Genomic DNA, 23,231 nt, shown 5'->3' on the forward strand with positions numbered 1-23,231 from the left:
TATTCTTGGGCCATTTTTATTTAATGTCTACGTTAATGATCTTATGCGTACTGATGATAATGCCGTATTTGTATTATATGCGGATGATTCAAGTTTGTTCTTTAGCTCAACTAATGAAGCCGAATTGTTTGAAATGGCGAATAGGGCGTTGTCAAAGATACTGAAATGGTCCGAAGTAAACAGCTTAGAAATAAATGGGAAAAAAACAAAAGCAATTTTATTTGCTCCTAAAAACAAACGTCTGGCCTGTAGTCGGGAGCTAAAATTAGGTCTCCTTAAAATAGATATCGTTAAACAGCATAAAATCCTAGGTGTGACATTTTCCAATCAGATGACATGGGACAGTCATGTTGAACAAGTGGCTAAAAAACTTTCGTCTGCTGCAGGTGCCTTATTTAGAACGCGCGACCTCTTTCCTATGTCTGTCAGACTACAAGTGTACCATGCCCTCTTCCGCTCACACCTTAACTACTGCACGCTAGTATGGGGGACGACCACCAAACAAAACATCAGTACACTTCTGCGTCTAGAAAAAAAAGCCATACGTTGCATAAACAAAGTACCATTTTTGCATCCTTCAGCTGAGCTATTCCGTCAGCATCATATAATCAATATTCAGTCTCTTTATAGTTACCATCTTCTCCACCACCTCCATTTTGCTAATGAAAAGTATAAAGAATTTCTAATTACGCTCTCGGGTGCAACATTACGCTGCAATATTTCTAAAACACGTGCACCTGAAAAATGGACAATTCCGCACCACCGAACAAATTACCTTCTGCAGTCATTAAGTTATACAGTGCCAATGTTGCTAAATAAGTTCAATTTAACCACTCTTAGTAACGCTGTACTAACACGCAAAGTTTTACGATCAATGTTTATAGGCTGACCTGTGTTTTTGCTTGTTTCCAGTGTAAAATGGTACCGCGTGTAATATACATAGTAGATTGAGTTTTTGTGTCCGTCATGTTGTAATTATCGGTTTGTTGTAATATTTTGTGTATGTAAACGCTAGTCTTTATATAACACCCTGATATAACTTATATTTTCACTTCATTCGTCTCATTTGTATGTCTGTGATAAAATATCAGTTTTTTTTTTTTTTTTTTCCCAAGTAGCAACTGATCTCTTGTACTCATTTTTTTTTTTTTTTTTTTTACTGCTGTCACTGACTGCTGTCACTGTTGCCTGCCGCCGGTCTCCAGGCCCCGTCAAGCTGTCCCTACAGCTTTTTGCCTGGAGACCGTCAACATTGTAAATGTTGAAAATAAAAGTGACTTGACTTGACTTGAACTCCGGTGCATTTGGCTGCGATTAACGGAACGCTGACTGTGTTCGGTGCAACTGTCGGTCCTCCACAGTCTATAAGCTTTCGCTCGACATTCGGTTCAGCACCGTTGAACCCCTCTATAGTTTTATCTTCCCAGGTATCAAAATTACTCCGTAGCCCTCCACTACGTCACCTATTTCTCTCTCTCCACTTACATTCCCATCTTTCTCGCTTCCCCTACCAGCGTGGTGCCAGAAGCGGGGAGTAGGGGGCCTCGTAGCTCGGTGGAAAATAAAGTTTTGATCATCATCATCAGCACTTTTTTATTTCCTTTTCTGTAAACAAACTTAATTGACAGGAAATTAAAGGCGCGGTATCTGCCATTTTCAGGGTAGGGAAGAAGCTAAGAGTGAAAGTGGAAAGGGAAAAAGTGGAGCCGCAGTGGAGGGCTGCGGAGTAATTTCGACCACCTAGTGACCTTCAACGTGCACTGTCATCGCACAGTACACGGAAGCCACTTCATTTCACCTCCATCCAAACGCAGTCACCGGCGGTTGGGCTCGAACCTGGATATTTATTATATATTAGTTGCGCTTTCCGGGAGCTTACTATTTTTGCGCTGTTGTCAAACTTTAGAAGCACATCGAATCTGTCGTGGCCTCCAGCACAGATGGTTCGGGGTTGCTGAGTGAAAATATCCGTCTTTCCCTCATTTCGCACGCGAGACCTCAAACACAGAAGAAACGGGGTTGACGCTCAAGCTCTCTTTTTTAAAGGCAACTCCGGTGGTTTTCCATCATTTTGAGTCGGTGCGTCCTGGCTCTGACACAAAAAATGCTTATCAAAATTTTATACCCCTTTTAAAATGAAAGAACAGCAAATCGAAGCCGAAACTGGCTTCATGACCGAAATGACGTTCAGTTGACAAATCGGTGACGACACATACACTACTGAAGAAACACTCGCACACACTTTGATGGGGAAAATAAAGCCTGGAAATCATAACGCAGAAGATAAAATGCCTCAGGTAGCCTAATAATGCCCTCAAAATTTTATAATCACGCGGAGAGCGGGCAGTAACGCGGGTGATTTATTTATTTATTTATTTATTTATTTATTTATTTATTTATTTATTTATTTATTTATTTATTTATTTATTTATTTATTTATTTATTTATTTATTTATTTATTTATTTATTTATTTATTTATTTTTGTTTATTTCCCACCCGTTATGTTTCTGACGTTAATGCTTTCCGCAGAAATCGTCTGAAATGAGGCTATGAAAACAGCACATTTTAAAATTGAGTTACTTACGAATGAATTATCGCACGGCGTCCAAATTTGGTAGAATGCGTCAGGGAAGAACCTACAGTAACAATTTTACCAGAATATGCGAATGCAGAAAATCCTCCGCAGTTGCCATATCGTGACAGTGTTAATGACTCTCATGCAAGTTCTCGTTCGCACTTTGGTGCTCGCTTAACTCAATTTCCATAATTTCTGCCTCAGTTATCTCACGCATACTCATCAGCACGCAGTAGTAAGCAGCCGTATTAGCTGAAAGATTCCCAAACCCTGATATAATAAAACCTCGCTGTGACCATGCCGTGCGAACTGTGGGGTCTAAGGGCAGCGTGTTTGACTCCGGACTTTGGTCTCGTCTTCTTTTATCATAACTCGGTCACACCGTGGGTTCCTGTGATTTATAAAACCCGCCGAACAGGTTAGTACCCAATCGTGTCACCAGACAACTGTGCCCTTCCAGTGGCATGCTCACGGTTTGTCGCTCGCTGCGCCAACGTCAGATTTTCAGGACAGAGCATTTGACACTGACGCGTTAAAATCCAGCGTCGGTGTTGCCCGCGTTGTGAGCGATAAATGGGCGAGCACGCCTCTGGCAGGTGGCAGTTGACAGGTGGCCCGGCCGGGTACTGATTGCTAGACGGGATGTGTGACGTCATGAGAGCGCATGACGTTATCGAGTTCATTGGTAGACTTTGGCAGCTCCTTTGATAAGTGAGGTGTGAATTGAACTCGGGACCCGTATCCCTATCAGACACGCTGCCCCTAACTCCCGAAGGCGCGTTCGCATATGGCTTGGTCAGAGCGGGAGTTTATGTCGAGTGGTATTTCAAATTAATATTACGTGTACGTGAGATAACAGACAAATCAATTCAGACACTAGTGATTAAGTGAGTAGGAAAGGAGAAGTATGATGCAACAGATGTTTGGTTTGGGCTAGTTGGTAGCAGTTTCTTGAAGACATAGCGAAAAAAAGACGGGGACAACACAGAAGTAGACAGGAAAGGCCTGTCCTGTCTACTTCTGTGTTGTCCCCGTATTTTTTGCGCTATGTCTTCAGGAAAGGAGAAGCACGCGAAAACGGATCTTCAAGGGAAGCCGCGGACGGAAGCCATAGCTCTGTCACGTCTTATGCGCTCAAAGGCGGGCCTCAAAGGGGCCCTGAAAGGATATCGTTGATATTCTAAAGCGACTACTCTATAGGGGGTATCTTTGTGACTATTCGGGCCTAATTTAAAACTGCATGAAGGCTGTAATTTACAAATAAATTTGAAAGGTGCTCGTGGCGACCTCCAGCGGCTACTCCATAGGGGGTATCTTTGTGACTATTCGGGCCTAATTTAAAACTGCATGGAGGCTGTAATTTACAAATAAATTTGAAAGGTGCTCGTGGCGACCTCCAGCGGCTACTCCATAGGGGGTATCTTTGTGACTATTCGGGCCTAATTTAAAACTGCATGGAGGCTGTAATTTACAAATAAATTTGAAAGGTGCTCGTGGCGACCTCTCGCCGCCGAATATATATAGGGCGACACCTTACCGCGCGTTAGTGTGCGGCCCCTTCCTGCTGACGTCAGCTGGGCTTTCTGGGTGCGCCGTCTCAATGGGCCCTCTCAAGTGACGTGAGCAGGACAAGGCGCGTGGACAGCCATCGCGATCTATTTTCATTATTTTCGCTTCCTCGCCGGCCTGCACTGAGTTGAGGAAAGAGAGGAAGCGCACCATTTTCGACCACCGATATCTTGCCGCTATTAGGGAAGCTAGCTGATTGAGCATCGACTGTTCGCGCGCACTTCCTAGCTTCGGTGTAGAGGTTTTCATGGTCGTGTCTCAAAGTTTTCACCGAGTTCCGGAATTACAGGCCCTTTCTCTGCTCAGTAATCTGTTAACTGCAAAGAAACCTTATCGTCTAGTGGATTCAAATGTGCTCAGCTGACGTCCCCAACACGCACCCTAGTTGCGAGGTATGGGGTGACCAAGAGCCCTGCAAAGCTTAGGGCAAAGCCGAGCGTCGTGATGAAAAGCATCCAGTCGTAGCAGTAGAGGCAGCTGATATTCTCCCTCAGCGCACCCAGGAAGCCCAATGAGGAGATGAAGGCGAGGAAAGAGACGACCACGAGCAGCGCCACATCGATGTTCACCACCAGACTGACCAAGAAAGAGCCGCGGGCCAACGACACGTCGTCCCAGCGCAGGTAGATGGAGTACACCTGCGGTCGTGGGCGATGCAGACACGTCTTGAAAAATTCGTCTCGGTGACACCCCGTCCGGGTAAGCAATCCTATATAGTAGGACTGAGATCATTCAAATCTACGTTCAATGGTTGGAACTCTTTCTTGGGCGAACGGCAGATTTCCGTCGATTTAGTTTTGCGTGTGCACATCGCGGCCACACTCTTGTATCCGCACCACAGAAAAGCTTTGAATTAACAAGGATACCTTCATAAATATTCAAGGTATATATACCGAGAAAGCGAAAGAACGGCCCAGACAAAACACCATGCGTCGAAACAGAGCACAATAAGCAGGGCAGTGGAGAAATAGCACACGTAAAAAGCAGCACCCGTCAAAAGAACATTCTGGAAAAAACAACACAGTAACAAAAGAGCGCACGGACAAAAGAGCAAGGCGGCAAAATAACGCAACACAGGTACGGTAGTGTAAATTCGCTCTATTTATTCTCAATCCTAATTAATTGCGCTCTGTTCATAAAATATCCCTGGAAACATCAACGAAACTGTCCTTTAGAACATCAATATTTCAAATTTTCCATTATTATTCGCAGCCATTAGTGTCAGACTTTTGTTAAGTCTGAAATCGGTGCCAGTACAAAGTAATTACTTCCAATCGCGCAACTGATGTAATCTAAGAATTATAAAATAGCAGTTGTGTTTGTTTCTTTAGTGTTGCCGTAATGCGTTGGGGTATTTAGGGAACATTTTCCGCAAAACGACTCCATGATAGGTGCACGTATTTTCTCGAAATATACGCAAGCGTAGATATAATAGATATTGGTTTGTATTTCGCGCAGGCAATACTACTGTGATTCTTAGTTGTTGTTGGCATTATTTATTATCTGACTTTATAATAGTATCTTAAGAATTACACCTTTAAATATGTTGAAGTTGTAACAGATATAAAAGTATGATATCATATCAAAACCTTGTGGTTTCAATCTTTTCTTTCTACTTGGGATGTTCAATGTAGTTCTGCTTCTTCGCGCCTGGTAGCCACGAGCTGTTCTCATTCCAGTCGCGGCGCCGTCCAGACCTAAAGAGTTCTCCGGTTCCACTCAACGAACGCCGCCGTGGGAAACAAGGGGTCTGACGTGTCCCACTGGTGAATTCTCTAGCTCGGAAAGAAGAGATGTTTTTGCCTACCCCCATTTCGCCCAGCCCATCAAGGGTGCGATCAATGGCAAGCGGCTGGTGTCTTCCGTGTCATCGTAGACACCACTCACGTGACCATACGATTACTTTACGGAGCACAGTATTCCCACGGCGCTAGACGAGCCCCATTCCGCGCCGCTGACGAAAGGGAATAGTTATCGGCACCGACCGGAAGCGCACAACACGCGGCGCCTTTCAAGTCTTCTCCGGCTTGAGTCGATGAACGTGTGGAATGCGAAACGGAGGAACTTTCACACCGCTTGAGCTTTGTGCATTGCGTAACCATGGGAAGAAGCACCATGTCCTTCCGAGAAACGCAAAACGCACGACAGAATGGCTACGAAAGACTACCGATTGAGGTTTTAAGAACCATTTTAAGTGTCCATGCAACCTGAAAGACTCGAACCAGCATACTGATGCGCGTCAATTATGAAAAGGATCTTCAATAAAGGGTAAACGACAAATACAATGTAATCCTGCAATTGAATGTAAGATTTTTTTTTTTCCTCGTACCTTGTGTTAATAGCTAACAGCTAAAGAAAGATATAGAATGGCTTGCACTATTATGTGGCGACGCCATTATTAACCAGTTATTTCCAGATGAGCTACGGCAGTTTGCACTTAGATCAGCCTTCCGTGGAGGCATTCCTGAAGATATTGAAGGTTCTGTACTTTTCATCGTATCGAATAAAAAGAAAATTTTAGAAAAGTCTACCGATCTCGTAGCCGCTGACGGAGTGCCGTTCAGGGTATGTATGGAATTTATATATTGGCATAATGCTACGATGTAGGGCCATTTTTTTAATAGTCCACGAACCTTATTTTAAATGCTACTGTGCAGGTGTGTTTCAGAACAAAGCAGACAAAGAATGTGAACGGGGCTTGATTATTAAACGATTAACTTTTGATTTTATTTTACGGAGAATAATATAATGTGACATTGCAGATAATAAACACCACAGGTTCGACCTGTTTTTAGACTTTCTTAGTGTGGTTCGAAACATCGAAGGTTAAAAATACGCATTTGAAAGCTCATTAAGATATCTTTCTATCTTGTATTGCGTTTCTTATGCGTCAAATAGAGAGTTTCTATATTTTATGTTATAAAACACGTGGTTTTAGCAGCACTACTAAGCATAACTACGCCATTTATATTACTATGCAAACGTTCGTCTCCCTGTGATGTGATCTGGACGCTTGATCTGGAACTTGTTCGTAAACGCGCACTACATTGTTTACAAAAATTTATGGGACGTAACCCTATTTAGTGGTCAACGGAAAGAAACTCCTGTGTTGCTACCTGTTGATAGCCTTTATCATTGGGGACTCGTTACTGATTGAAATATTTGAGAAACTAACAGCGCTGAAGCTTGTAAACACTAAATATTCACGCGGTATAGCTTCACTGTCGGTCTTCAATCTGCATTTAAAATTAGCGTTTTGCTTTGTGGTTTCTGGGTGATTCTTTGGAGCTTGGAAGAGAAGAAGAGAAGTCACGACTCGGCCTGCTTCGTAGCAGTTCGCTGTTGTTTAGACACAGCTAGATGTGCTTTCTATTTCTTCTTTAAATGCCGTTGGGATGACGACAAAGACAAACGTTTAAAAATGAAAAAGCTTTACGTGTCAGAACAGCATGGTTAGAGTGAGGATGCACAAAATCGTAGAGTACGAATTACATGGAGCCACCATGAGCTCTGTCGGTCAGAAGGTCACGACGAGAACCCATTAATTTTCGACATCATCTTAATCCCTCGGCTCGTCGCTGAGAGGGCAGGTCTTCTCCTGACGCAACGGTAGCCTATGGCTGCCTAGATTGGCGGGCCCACGTACCGTTCTTCCAGTGGATCCCACCGGACCCGCTAACACACAAAGCAAGAAGACCACACAAACTCGCATCTCGGCCAAGAGCAGACGACCGCTGCGCATCAGAACCCGGACGGTTCTCTGCTAAAGGATCCGCGAATGGTTGCGTATAGAGGGTAGTTGAGCTGCATGCTGGTGATTAGCATTTTGTTGACGGAGAAGAGGTATTATATGTATAGTTGTGGCCACATGTGTAGTGTGGTACGTGACCGCGATACGGCACCTTCGCGCGCGTTGTCCTATGAAGATTTTTTTTTTTTTTTATCGTGTTGTGACCTAAGAAAACGCGGGTAGCTGCGAACAGAAATCAGTTGCGATCGATCTAGTTTCTGTCGTGCCAAGTGTGTGTGCCACACGATAGCGTGCGCAGCGACTCTGCGACATCAAACTTGTCGCCCACGGAGTACATAGCGCGTCTTTTCAGCGGCTAGCGCTTTTGGACAGAAGTCCGCGGAAACCAATCAAGCATCTCGTTAGGCAGTCTTCCTTAAACTAATACTCGTGGCAACTGCTTACAACGTTAATTCTCTCGTGTCAGGCGCATGAATGGCATCTTCGCAGACCGGCCGATATAACGATTGTGCAGTCGCGCGTACGTTGGTCAGTTGGTCGCAGTCAACGTCAAATATGTTAGTCGTCGTCACTTTCCGATCGATAGCAGTAGGTCAACGGCAGCTGGCTTCGAAATCGGACGTGATCATGCTACAGCACGCGATACATGAAATGTATACTGCGCGCATGCGTCTGCTAGGTTGCAGTCCTACACTTGCGTACTCGTTTTGGCAGCTGCCGCCGCACGCCAGTGTCGGAACTGGCACTGCACGCTCACGTGACCGCCTGGCACCACTGCGGCCCTTTTCAGAACTAGTGCAGCCAGTGCAAGCCAAATTGAAGAGACCTGTAGTTAACCTCCCTGCATTTCTAATCTATTTTCTCTCTCTCTCTTTATTCGGCTAACGGCGAGGAGGAAGGAGGGAAAGGGGGCATTGGCACAAGACCGTTATCGCAATCTGTGTACGCACTCTGACGAGACCAAATTCACACTTCCATTGCGATATATTATATTTTCGTGCCGTAAATATGTCCAGCCCCTCAGCGCGAGGTTTCAACAACACGACAGCGACGACACATGGTTCGCAGGCCGACGGGAACACGTTTTTTGCCTGCTACGCGATGGTCTCGAGCTCGGTGACTCTATTTGAGCGTCAAGTCATTATTGCTGCAAAATATGTTGGAGATCAAACATAGCGGGAAGATTAGGACTCATGGCCGTGAGACTCTCACAGCGCGCCAGCTGCAGGAGGTTTTGAAATGTGTATCGACCCGGTTACAATGTATGATAACGCTTCCAATGCAAGACGCAGGCAGCTTACGTTATGCAAGCCGTCGAACAACACACGCTAATATTCACGCTTCATGGGGTACACCAAAGTACGCCACAGCGGCAATCATCGCGTCCCAAAGCGGAAAATGACTCACACTCATGCAGACGAACACCATGGCCATGATAAATATCGCCATGTTGATGAAGATGACCGGGTAGCGCGACCAGGGGCTCACTTCAGTCGCCTCTAGCGAGCCACGTCTCGTCATGTCTCCTGTCTCGCAATGCGGGCTGTCGAGCGTCCTATCTCTCGCCTTAGAGGCAGGCCTGCTTCCAACGATGCGGTACAGCCTTCTTCTACTTCTTTGCTCACGCGCACCACAACGTGCACGGGTTGTTGCAGCGCATTTAGACGTCGGGGAAATAATATCCGTGAATTTATGTCAAACACGCTTGCAGTGTTTCACATCAATCACTTGTTTAATGAAACCATGCCGTGTACCGATCAATGTTCTCGGTTTAAAATACAAAATTGAGATTATATGTATTCACAGTGTATTCAGCTTATGCATGCTTCCGTACGCTGTATATGAGATATGCTGTCCAATACGTTTAAGCACAACACACTGAATGCATAATAGTATCAATACTATGCTTATACTCCTGATCGCGATCAAAATTGCCCTCTGTCCGTATGAGAAAGGCATTACAGGGAGTCCACTGTCCCCGACTAATAGCAGTAGGTGTCCTCAAAAATACAGGCCGCAAACAGGCAGCAGCGCTTTTAAGAGCACAACGAGAATGATTTAGCCATGACAAGGAACTCGGAATGTAAAATGGTGCTTACGAACCGACCAAAGCGCATACAGCGAATACAGTGAAGTAAACATCATTCAAAAAACGATTTCAGATGCGCAATACAGTGTTCTTATAGTGCCAAATAAAAGTGTGTTATGATACAAGTGAGCCCCCGATAAATTCAGTGTTTTAAACTGTAGGTGTTACAAGTCACTTTAGAAAATTACGCAACAAAAGGAAGCACATGTTCTTCAGAAAAACACGATCCAAAAACATGCAGTAACTAAAAGACGATCCAAAAACAAACAGTAACTACACACTACACACTAAAAGGGCTTCATGGCTCATATTCTATGTTACACGCGGGAAATGCGCTCACGCAGCGCAACAAACGACGTACTTAAAGCATTCTTTGCTCAAGTAGCACCAAAATAATTCTACGGGCAAAAGGAAACAAGTTACCGGCAAAACAAGGTGACGCGTTGAAAAATGCGGTGAGGTGGGCGCACCCGGCGGCACATGACCGGCGCAGCATCAATGTTTATATGGAAAGGGAAAGGAAAGGGGAAGCTCAGATTTGTGACGCTCCCTGATGATCACATCCCAACATCTGCAGTCGCACTTCGGGTTCTTCTGAAGTGAGGAAAACGGAGCCAATGCACCAATTTCTGGCAAAAGAGGCAAGAACCCTTATTTATTTCTTCTCTGCCTGAAGGGGGGGAGCTGAATGTGCGCTCGCCCACTGGCTTGCTAGGTATGCCGGTAAGGTCTGGGTGCTTTGCTCTCGTCAGGTTCTCCGGAGCGCCTTGGCGGGCGTCGATGTGAAGAGTCAGGGCCTCGGGCTACTCGGACGTTTGGCTGACGGCCAGTTGACATTTACAACTGCTGCGGTGAGATCCGGCATCGCTGACTCGACCAGCTCGATCATACGTCTTTACCGTTTCTGTTCGAATCTCCCTGTTTATTCGGCCGAACTTGAGGAGGCGCCCGCGCCGTCCTTCTCCCGAGCCTCCGCCGCCACCAACGCTGTGGAGCGGTGGTGGGTGGCTTTGAGTGGTCGGGGTTAGCCTCTGGTCAGCCCGTAGTGCACGCCGCAGTCCTCTTCGGCGAAATGGTATTCTTCCGGGCTAGTTTGTATGATTCCTGTTGTGGGTGCCAGCTTGAACTTTGAGACGAGGAAGGCACAGGAGACACAGAACACGGCCTGTACGTCGTTTTGTTTTCTTCCGGCCGGAAATGGCAAAACGACTGCTCCGCACTCCTACCAACCGGCCGGTGCCTTGTTCCGCTCCACCGACGCCCTTGGAGACGTAACCGGGACCATAAACCACGAAACTTCTATCTATTCTGATTCTCTTTTCCATCGGGGCAAGCGTCAAGGGATATACGCTCTGAAACCAGTGTGCAATTCTGTTCACGTTTATACATCAAGTAGATTCAGCTGCTAAAATGAGAAATCATTGCTTTTTTCTTTTCCTTTTTATTTTATGTTCAAATTCGAGCTTGAGACTCAAAATTACCCAAACTATTCCACTCTCTGTCCGCGAGTATTTTGTGTCTGAATGCACCCAGGTCAATCGCCTGCTATGCCATTACGACTGAGGACATCATCATCATCATCATCACAAAATTTGTGATCCCCCGATACAAAGGGAATGGCCGCATCAGCATCAGCATCAAGACCAAGAAGCATGCAAAGGTCAAGAAGAAGAAGAAGATGGAGAAAGCGGCAAGCAAGGATCCCCGAAACCTTGCACAAAAGTCTCAGCAGCCCAGCGTGCGACGCACCGAAGCGGTCTACAAGTCGTCAGATGAGCAAAACAAGGACCTCTCGACGACCATCCACGTGCACGCCAGCTTCCGGCTGCGCGCCGTCATCGTGGGCGTGAACCTGACGATCGTGCTGCTCTCGCTAGTCGCGTTCTGGTGCGCCGCATACCCCATGCTGGTGCGGTCTTCGCAGCGCAACCGTCTCCTGCACAACCTTACGAGCAAGTCCTTCTCCTTTACACTGCTCATGCACCTGGACACCTGCATCATCGCCCTCAGCGTGGCCCTCGGCGCGCTGTCTGCCTGCGGCATGGTGGGCGCACTCCGCGAGAACATCGCAGTGCTCGACGTCTACCAGACACTGCTGGCCATTCTCATCGTGCTCACTAGCTTGCTTGCCATTGCCGTCACAATGGCACCGACGTCGATACGCAACCATATCAAAGATGGCGCCTACGTCGAGTTTATCCAGGGCTACCGGCACAGCGAGTACTTCCAGTACATGATCGACGCTCTTCAGACGTCCTTGCATTGCTGCGGCTTCTCAGTCGACACGTTCCACGACTGGGAGGAGAACGAGTACTTTCGCTGTGATACGGGAAATCCGAGCAACGAGCGGTGCTCCGTGCCCATCTCTTGCTGCCGCAGCCGGGTCCTGGGCGTGAACGGTTCTGAGCCCGTGGTAGCCCCGAGGTTCTGCGGTTACGGTGTACTGCTCATGGAGGAACAGGAGGCTTGGAAGCATGTCTACACACGCAGCTGCGCCGACGCCGCGCTCACTTACGTCGTAGACAACGTGGTAACCTACGTCGGCCTTGGAATGCTGTTTAACATGTTCCTGCTGACCATGCTCATTACGTCAATTGTACTGCAGGACCATCTCCATGCGATCAGTACCATCTATAATGCGTACTACACGAATGTGATTCAAGGGCAAGAGGCAATGCAGGAGGCTGGTCTAATCAAGTTGCCCGAAAAGCCTACCGAGCAGCCACCGGAGATGCCAGCAGCCGAGAAGCTGAACGAGATGCCCAAGGCATAGTTGAGACTTGTCTTGGTTGGGCGCTGTGCCGATTTCGGTATTTACGGTTATTAACACCTGCGTATGACCGCTATATTTAGTAGCCCATCAAACAGTGTTCGGATGGCCTTCTTTTGCTATCCTGAACTGTTAATTATTCGCGATTATTTCTCCTGTATTTTATTTGATTGCCGGTATACCGTCCCGCACACCTGCGCACTTGTCAGATATATGTTTGCCTGATAAGATGGTGGCATTATTTTGTCTCTCCGACGTCCTGGGTGTTGCTCATTTCTGTTAGAAAAAATTCGGTAGTGATAGTGAATGCGCGCTCAATAGCATGATCAGGCGCCAAGCCTAAGTTATGTGCACATTCTCGTTCGTCGACTGAAAAGAAAAATAGGCGGTGCGCCAACTGAATAGCGCATGAGTCAAGAGAATACGTGAGAGCGTAGGCTGCGGGAGAAAATATTATAGAATGACATGAAAGTGTTTTTGCCGGCCAGGTCTGCCCTCCGGTTGCTAGTGCATTTAGTTCCCTTCGTCTGGTCGTTTTGTTTGATTTGTGGCCGCGAAAGTAAGACCGTAGAGTCGAATTTGTCAGCCTGATGTCTGGTCGTTTTAGCCTTATTGAGCCGTAATATGTCTCGGCAGTTGTGAGCCTCTCGTATCAGTCACCTTATACATGAGCGTGCAGAAGCAATGCACCTTACCAAAACGAAAACAATGAAGTTGTGTGGTGGCGTTTACTAAGCAGGCGTGCCGTTTTTCTTAAAGCCCCACTGTCCACCCTCCGGTCGGAAATATTGTCTTCCCCGGGGACTATGAGACTTCGCCCCCAGAACGCAAGGCTGCAAAATGTTCCCAGTTCTGTCGTGTTTCTCTGCTCCCGTTTCCTCGCAAACGCTTTTCACTCTCTTACCCGGTCGTCTAGCCTCTGCAAGCCAAATTCCCCTTCCTTCTCCGAGTTTGGCGGGAGGTAGGGCGTGGTCTCTGCGTGTGCGAAAAAAAAATTAAAAAATAAACGGGAGAGGGAGCGCATGCCGCTGCAATGCATCGAAATATCTAGAGTGGAAAATAGACCTTTGTATTTGGCCTTCCTGGAAATAAACGGGGCGTACGACAACGTAAACAGGGAACTCCTGCGGAACATATTAAAAGAAGGTATCGGTTATGAGTTATTTGAGTGCCTATAGGAAATATACCGGGATAACAAAGTAGAAATTACATGGGAAGGGATAAGAAGTACGGAAGATGTCAAAGTATGCGAAGGATTAAAACAAGGCTGTCCTCTATCACCGCTGCTGTTCATGCTTTATATGATAAACCTGGAACGGAGGATACAAGACAGTAACCTAGGTTTTAACCTGTCATATAGATTAGGTGGAAAGGCGGTTGAGCAGCGCCTCCCCGGTTTGATGTATGCAGACGACATTGTGCTGCTAGCTGAGAGTCTGGAAGAATAGCAAACGCTAGTTAAGTATTGCGGAGACGAAGGGGACGCTCTAGACTTCAGTTCTAGCGCAGTTAAGTCGGGTCTGATGATTTTCAACGGCTCAACTGATTAGGGTCTTAAAATACAAGGCCATAAAATACCCAGAGTAGCAGAATATAAATATCTGGGGGTATGGGTAAACGAAGGATTGGCATACCTTGGAAAGCATGAGCGATCACTTAAGGCCAAAGGGCGAAGAAATGCCGGGATAATGAAGCATAGAGCATTGTGGGGATACAACAGGTATGAGGTTTTGAGGGGTATTTTGGAAAGGAATTAGGGTGCCCAGACTTACTTTCGGAAATGCGGTTTCGTGCCTAAAATCAGAGGTACAGTCGACATTAGAAATAAATCAGAGAGCCGTTGGACGATTAGCACTAGGTGCCCACGGCAAAACCACAAATGAGGCGGCACAGGGAGATATGGGCTGGGCATCTTTCGAAGTACGGGAAGCTCAGAGTAAAATATTATATGAGGAACGCCTGAGGAAATTGGACAGTAACAGATGGGCAGCTAAGGTATTTAAATACCTGTACTTAAAAAGCGTTGACTCACAATGGAGGAAAAGAACTAGGAAACTAACTAGTAAGTATGCTAGTCACAAGGACGGAGAAATAAAGAGCATGAAGCAACAGGTGAAAAACACAAGGTAAAAATTTTATAAATTCGGTGGAAAAGAAACAGAGTGTGGAATTATACCAAAAGTGTAAAATGCAGATCAGGAAGGAAGCTTTCTTTGATAACTCAAGAGGCAGTGCCCTACTTTTTGAAGCTAGATCAGGGTGCCTTAGAACACGCGGCTACAAAAAGAAATTTAACAATGAAGATGACGCATGTGCTGTATGTGGTAACTCCAGTGAAACAATTGACCATATTATACTCGAATGTAATGGTATGCACCCGGAAGTTGATGCAGGCGCAGTCACTGTTCCTGAAGCTGTGGGGTTTACAGTGGCCGGGTGAATAAACCGGCGGTGGAAACTAGCAAAAAACGACTGGAAGATTGGTGGCTTAAAAGCAGAGAAGTGGCATAATGTTAGTAATGTAGAAACAAAAATTTAATAAATAGAATGGTGGTTTAATTAACCAATCTAAATCAATAATTAAGATACAGGGAGAAAAATGAGCAAGATAGCTACTGCTACCACCCCGTTTCAAAGGGATCCATCAGCCCGACCGTAGCGAGGGAAAAGCGCGCAGCAAGCGGTGGACACAATTAGTGGTGTACGCCCATCCTTCACCCGTCAGTCAACGAGACGGACCAATGGATGTCGTTTGCGACTACGACGTCATCCTTGCGGCTCGTAGAGAACGGAGAAGCTGGTTTCCCGATGGGGAGGAGGAGAGAGCTTTGATTTATATTTTTGCTGATTTTCGGCGCGTGTATCGCTGTAGCATTTTGCACAGACAATCTCCGGTACCAGATCTAAGCACTGGGCTCCTTTGCTTGAAAAGTAATACCCTGGACAGTGGGCCCTTAAAGGCCCCCTGCAATGCTATTTGCGGCGAAATTCTAATGCAAGAAATCTATAGAGGTGTCCTTTGTGAGTTTTCGAGCCAAATTCTATAACTTTGCGTGGAGCTGACAATGCGCAAATAATTTTTAAAATGTTCCTGGCGACCGCTCGCAACCGATTGAGACGACATCTCCACGCGCAGGCCTCGCTACTGACGTCAGTGGGGCAGCTGGGCTCGCCCGCTCACCGGACACGGGCGGGAATAAAGTCCCTAGATCCGTTTTTTAAACCTTAGGCTGGATGGGGCGTGGTGGGGCGCCGTCACATGTTTTTTTTTTTTTTTTTTTTTTTTTTGCGCGCTGGAGTGGGTGTTGTTTTGTTTTTCGTTTATTTATTTATTTATTTTTTATTTTTTTTTTTTGGGGGGGGGGTATATTTTTCGATCGCCCATATGTCCGGTGCTAATCAGAGAGGATCGATGGGATACATATTGCTCGTCCACGTTTTATAATTTTAGTAAAAAGCTTCTCATCGGCCCTTTAGGTCTAAATTGCTCAACTGAGACGAAGTCATCCTACCATGGGACATCACTACCGCGTGGTGAAGTCCACCCAGGAGGCCTGTGGTTGCATTGACACTTAGCCTGACATCCGACGTTCTGCCGGCCATCTTGAGACCAAATATGCTACACTTGCTAGATTTTTCAAAGCGAAACGATGGAAGCATTTGCAGCCCATGGCTCTTATGCTGTAACATAACAGCCCTTGTTCCGGTTGTAATTTGGCCATTCCCAAGCAGGTCAAAATCCACGCTCTTTCGGATACGCTCATCATCAGTACATAAAACAGCTCCCTGTCAAACGTTGTTTATCATGAATTGTCAGTTTTTGGCTACGCGTAGCATTATTCTCGTTTGTTCGTCTTTATTTCTTCTGTCATCTAGGAGAAGTTTCCAATATTCGCACATCGAACAGCCTGTGCAGATGGGTGTTCAAAACAGGTCGATTGGCTTGCAGGCCATAGCGGGATATGAAGATCCTTCTTCCAGGAATTCCGCCTGAGGAACCGGCCGCCAGGTCGGGGTAGCCTATACCCATCTTTTTACTAGTTCGATAGCCGGCGGTGGGTTTCAAGCCTGCCGCCTCCCAAAATTGATACGGGTGACCAAACTTTGAAAATTAAAAATTGAAAAATTGAAAAAAAAATTATTTCCAGTAATATACAGGCAATGGGCTTCAGGCGAAAAGCTACAACGATAGCTTGAGAGATGCCTGAGGCCCAGTATTGGCAGAGCAACAAGACGTGTGACATTAAGTTGAAGATATATATATATATATGAAGGAAAGAAGCCAACAGTCGGTGAGGCCAAGGAAAGCATTGGGGATTATGTTTTGTTTTTTTTTTTTTATTTTTACTTGGATAATCACAGAAATGAGTAATGTAATCTGCTTAGGGGAAAGATACGTGAACACAAAGTAGAAGAAAAAACAACGTGCCGATGGTGGGGACCGAACCCACGACCTCCGAATATCGCGTCCGGTGCTCTTCCAACTGAGCTACATCGGCCGCTGTCCCCCCTGCTATTTTCTCGGGTATGAATGTTGTCTGTATACGAACCTTGAGAGTGTTCACCAGCGTGAGAGTGTTATCCAAGTAAAAATTAAAAAAAAAAAACATAATCTCCAATGCTTTCCTTGACCTCGCCGACTGTTGGCTTCTTTCCTTCATGTATTATAACGAGCACCATCATTTCCCCTTCGTTTATCTGCTTGTAGCTTACGGGGGTCTCGGTTCTGGCAGTCTTGAAGCCATAGGTAGCGCAAGAGGGTTCTAGCACAGCTTTCGCCCTCGCTCTTGATCACGTTCTACGTGACACTGGCGGTAACACAGGACGGTCCAGGTCCGCCGCTATGGTTGAGGGCGGCGCTGGTATATATATATATATATATATATATATATATATATATATATATATATATATATATATATATATATATATATATATATATATATATGAAAGAGCACAGAAAGAGCGCATGTATACAAATGAAACAGCAAGTTAAAAACCAGCACAGTAAATTAACGGCCCACAATAATGTAACAGTATGCACAAAAAGTGGCAAAACGTAAAGAAAATGAAGTGACTATTCTTATAATAATGTTTAAGGCAAGGAACGGAAAGTACAGAGAGACAGTGCGGAATTAATAAAATATAGCTTAAAGTCTTTAATTGAGGCGGTAAAAATGTTTGGGTTGTGTATGTTATAATGAATTAATATTCATGGTAAAGTAAAACGAAGGCTCTGGTTACCGTATAACGTCCTCGTTCGAGGAACGTCCCATATTTGTTTACTTCTGGTGTGAAAGGGTTTTTCGTAAGGCTTAAGTCCAGATATATTCTTCAAGAAGTCAGTTAAGCATTGAGGTGAAAATTTAAGGCTGTGAAGTAGACGATACTCAAACATGGTACGCACACGATGAATCCTACATTGCGGAAATAATGTTTCTGTGTGGGCAGTGTAGCATGCACCAGCGATCAGTCTAATTGCCTTCTTTCGGAGACCAAGTATGATGTTTAGATTTGTTTTGGATGTTGCACCCCAAACAAGGTGACAGTAGTTTACGTGTGATTGAATTATAGCGTGATAAATAAGGAGCTTATGCTTTGGGGAAAATTCGTTACGCAGTCTCGAGAGGAAACCAACACATCTAGTAAGCTTGCTTTCAATATACATTATATGGTCAGACCACCTCATGCGAGAGTCGAATATAACACCGAGCGATTTGAACTTGTCTGCAATTTCAATAATGTTATTTTCGAGATGCAGAGTATTGTTTACTGTAATATCCAGGCTAAGGGGACGAAAAAAGACTGCTTTGGTCTTATTAGAGTTATCTACCAGACCATTAGCTGTGAACCATTTGTGGAAATCACAAAGAACCAGATTTGCACTATTGATTAGTTCGTCGCCAGAAGATCCCTTAAGAAAAAAACTTGTGTCGTCAGCATACTGAATACAACTTGTGTGATAGGCTATGCTCGCAAGGTCGTTTGCATAGACATTAAAGAGGAACGGGCCGAGAAGGCTACCTTGCGGGACACCACATTCAATGAAAAGAGAGCTAGACTTGTGATTATCGGCCGAAACGACCTGCTGGCGCATGTTTAAATAAGAACGAAAGAGTTGGAGGGAAAGACCCCGGACACCATAGCTTTCAAGTTTACGGAGTAGTGTTCCATGATTAAGAAGGTCGAAAGCTTTCGTACAGTCGATGAAAATACCAAAGGTCAAACTTTTAGCTTCGATATTATTTCAAAAGCGATATTATCGCTTTTGGACCTTCCTTCCGTCTACGCTGTCTCATTTATGCGAGAATAATCACTGAATGCTTAAATTTATTTTTTAATAAGCTAATATATATAGAACGGTGAAGTGGGCTAGTTGGGACGGGCCCATGCCATACTTGAAATAACTTTATTGCGAAAGCAATACTACTTTCACTTTTCAGCCCTTCGCGTAGCGAGGCGGTAGCTACCATTGACCTTTAGCGTGACCGTTGGCGCGCCGCCAAGCACTGCTGCGAAAAAACAGGGGCCCCAACTCGCGCCGTCAACTCGCGAGGCGGTAGCTACCAAACGCGGCCTAACTCCCGCTCCTACCGCAGCTACCGCCGGGGGAGCAACGTTCCTAGCGGCAGGTGGAACCAACGCAGTCTCCAGGGATGCTTTCATTTCTGCTGGCGTAAAGAATGCCGTTGCAGCCGGTGCCGAAGCGGCAATTGTACATTCCGCATTAAACTCACCTACAACCAAGTATATCGTTGCAGCCACGGCACTCCTTGCCTCGCTACTAGTTATACATAGAATAACCAGGTAGCACCCCGCAATAAAAAATAGTGGAACCATATGCCGTGGCCAGAGTGAACCACTGCATAACCATAAGCATAACCACAAGCACCACAACCAGCTACACCACCAGCTGACCCTAGGCGTAGCCATAGCTATTGCTTTCGCAATTACCAGGCTTAACCACGCTAAACCACTGCCAGTTTTTTCTATATTTATACTGATACGTTCGCGTCGTGAGTTTTCCTCTTGGATGTCGCGTCTCAGATCGCTTTTTCTTATTACCGCACAGTATGAACGTTTATTTAAAGAAACCACCCAGCGAAATAAACCCCGGTTGGCATTTTAAAACAGGCAGCAGGTGCTGCCATCAGGCGCATATCCGCAGAACGCTTTTATAACTGCAATGATTAGAGAAGACGTGAACGGCTCATTTTCATACGCGTTATTTTAACAATTTTCACTTTAAGAAATGCTGTTTGTACAAATGCCAACCAAGGCTCAGCAAGTCCGGCTCGTGTCTGCCTTAATAAATTGATTTCAACATTCTATAATTATTCGCTAGATGGCGCCACTAATATCAAATTTTTTTGCCACGGTGCAGGAAAGAAAACGAAAGAAGTCTATCTTGCACTATGTTTTCTGCAGACGATGAGGATTTGTAATTTTAATCAAATCAGACAAGGACATCCCAAAAGAGGGTCGTACGTCATCTGCGCATTAAATTTCAGCGAGAATGACTAGAGGCTGGAATGAGAGGACGGTATTATGCTTCGCGTTTAGTGTTGTAAAAGTCATATTTTTCTTGGTGTCCCATCAACGGCCAGAGCGTTTGGGTCATACCAGTTTCAGGAACTCAGCTTCAAATAGTGACTAGGTTTTGTATGTCATTTTTCAGGTGTCTATGAATTGTCGCGCCATCTAAAGCAGTAAATAGACGCTTTCTGCTGTTGCCGTCATTGCCTTTTGGGAATCATTTATTTGCTTTTTTCCCACTTAATTAACCCTACGATTGTTATACTTAAGAATTTTCGAATCTGCAAGCCTTCAACAAGTTTAGTTTACAGGTTATTGCGCATTTATTAACAATCTGAAAGTTATTTCCTTTATGGCCGGTGGCGCCGCCACTATTCGTAAACATCCGAGCATGGTGCATCTGAGGTCTGAGGTTTGACCAATCAAAACCGCCGTTTTTGATACATGGGCCATGCAGGCAATTTCGCAGCTAGTATCAAAGAGCTCTGTCAAGGATAATGGTAATAACCGCTGCGTGCAACCTTTCCTGAGACAGGCTGAAATGAGCTAACCACAGTTCATAAATAGCTGAAGTTACACCGAAATATTAGAGCAATGTTGCATTTTTGTTTTAGTGGAATGTTATTCTGGCGTTGCCAATTTCCTTTCTTCAAAGGTTTTGGCAATCTTACATATGAAGGGTAGTAAAATGTTTCAATAAACGATTACACATAAGTCTAGCCAGTATGCAACATATATGTATACCCGCCACTTGTAATTAGTATACTCAACTTGCACGCTTTGCAAAGACCGCAATTAATACAGCACAACTCCCACACTCACGTCCTATCCATCGCCAAAGCGCATATCATGATGGATATAAGCATGAATTGCCCTTGTATGAGCTTCCAAACAAAATTGCAGGACTATGCGTGCACTTCGTGGCGCGCATAATTTCTAAGACTCAAAGAAGTGTTGTTTAAAACCATGTTTAGAAAAAGTTCAAAAGTGCTAGGACTCAGTGGTTGAAATATAATTTGCGATGATTTTTTATAGTTATGAGGGAAAAATTAGTTTAACGTATAGAATATATTAAAGGAACATAAAACGTTGTATAACATTATAATAACAGTCAACATTAGCATGTTTTTTTTTTTAAGTTCTCCTGTTTTTTCGTCACAGCGACGTTAAGGCAACACTCAGGCAACTTACATAACATATTTTATAATATAATTTTCGGTGCTACCTGCAAAAGAGCGAACTGCATACCATCCACCTGTTTCGCTGAAAAAGTATACGTAATTACATGTTTGTCTAGGTGCAAAAGAAGAAGGGAGAGGTCTATTTTTATAAGGCGAATGTCTTAACTGCAGCGTTGAACCAATCCGCCTTTTTCACAATTGGCCGTTGCCCTTCGGTGTATGCGCGCCCTCCCCTGTTTGAAAACAAACCACTAGGTCCAGCTGCGCATGCGCAGTTCATGGCCTCAGCGATCGGCGCAGCGGGAGCTGATCTCAATGGTCATGTGCAGTTTATATTGGTGTGAGGCGTATGCGACAGATGGCGGTACCTGTCAAGTACAGACATCGTCATTTCGCCAGCGGCCGCATCTCCCAACGAAGTTTTCAACCAGTAGCAGACGAATTTTCAACCACTCCCAGAGGGCGCCACATACTGTGAAAAAGGCGGATTGCCGAGGCAGAAAATATGAGCACCAAAAGGATTTCACTTTGTGGATATAATGAACAAATTTCGGATGTAACTAATGTGTCTTATGAAGATATGTCTATCTAAAAACCGGATATCTCCTCGCGTCTCACTGATAAAGCGTATACTTCACCATGATTAAAATGTCAATATTTATTTCCAATTGTTTTGTTTTGGTTGTTTTCATTGTTTGGCAGTGCGATTTACAGTTCGGAAATACGCGCCGCGCTTAAGGAGGTTTACCTCCTTGGTTTATATCCTCCTTAATGTCGCTTCACATCCGTCAACGCTCGCTCGCATCGGAGGCCAGCCGTCGTCAAAGGCACCGAAGCTGCGAGTGGAACAACGGCATGCATGACTGAGATACTCTTAATGCTCGGCCCTTCTCTAACTAGCAGACCTCCTACGGCGTCAGATTTCTCCTCCTTCCAGATAGTGCCATACCATTTGGCTGCCCAATTGGCATGCATCTGCTAACCTAGAAGCAACAGCTAGGCATTTGAACCGACGTATGTATGCCCTAACGATCGCACTGCACCACGTGATTTAGTGCAGCGCCCGCTTTCAGAGCAGGAGTAGAGGGTTGTAGAGGGTGCTGCCAAAAAGAAAATAAGAACTGAACAGTACAACTCCTACTTGTAAACCATGTGACAACCACCATGATGGGTGCAAGTTTTTCTTCAACACTGATAGATGTCTATCCATTTCTCTTTTCCTTTCCACCTTCATATCTTTCCTCAATGTGCAATTCAGGTGATATCAGAAATTAATTATACAAGTGCCTTTAGTAAGAAAGTAAAAAAATGTTAAAATTGAAATCAGGATTTATTCCTTCAGGCACTGTTAACTGCACTCAACATCGCTCCAACATCCAGTTTTTCCTCACACAGTGAATTTAGTTTATTAAAGTATTTCCTCAACAAAATCAGATTCTTATAGTGCTCCTAACAGGCTTTTGGAGATTTGTTAAGCACCATACAATACTATTTAAGTGCGTAATGTGAGCTGCCAAGGGAATATATATAGTGGAAGTTCCTCCCTATAGTGCTGCTCCACTTCAGTCCCACCATCCACAAGAGAAGGAACTGAATGCAGTTCAACTTAGCCTTACAAACTAAGGGTGTCTTCTGGCAGCATTTGTTCTATAATGCGAGATTTCTTGTAGTTGCTACAGCACAGCTTCAGTAATAAATGTGTGCCTGTGCGGTCCCCACCACTTATAATACAATGCAATGAGGAAACTGTACACCAATA

General features: G+C 45.0%; 2 protein-coding genes across 2 annotated transcripts in view; one reads left to right on the plus strand and one right to left on the minus strand.

The window, feature by feature from the left end:
• LOC146175538 (plasminogen activator inhibitor 1-like) overlaps positions 1–9,417 on the minus strand; it is a 31,099-nt gene extending 21,682 nt beyond the window's left edge. Inside the window, exons 1-2 of the mRNA XM_084580825.1 lie at positions 9,304–9,417; positions 4,526–4,783 (exon numbers count right to left, since the gene is read on the minus strand). Coding sequence (XP_084436951.1) covers positions 4,526–4,783; positions 9,304–9,417 — 372 coding nt within the window. The remainder of the gene's footprint in view (positions 1–4,525; positions 4,784–9,303) is intronic.
• A 2,246-nt stretch (positions 9,418–11,663) lies between these two features.
• On the plus strand, positions 11,664–12,758 carry LOC146175539 (tetraspanin-14-like). Its single transcript, XM_084580826.1, has one exon. It carries the CDS (start codon positions 11,664–11,666, stop codon positions 12,756–12,758), a length of 1,095 nt encoding a protein of 364 aa, XP_084436952.1.
• Positions 12,759–23,231: the final 10,473 nt, after the last annotated feature.

Source organism: Amblyomma maculatum, chromosome 10 (genome assembly GCF_055883805.1).
Source record: "Amblyomma maculatum isolate TAMU_Amacu chromosome 10, ASM5588380v1, whole genome shotgun sequence".
Taxonomy (NCBI): Eukaryota; Metazoa; Arthropoda; class Arachnida; order Ixodida; family Ixodidae; genus Amblyomma; species Amblyomma maculatum.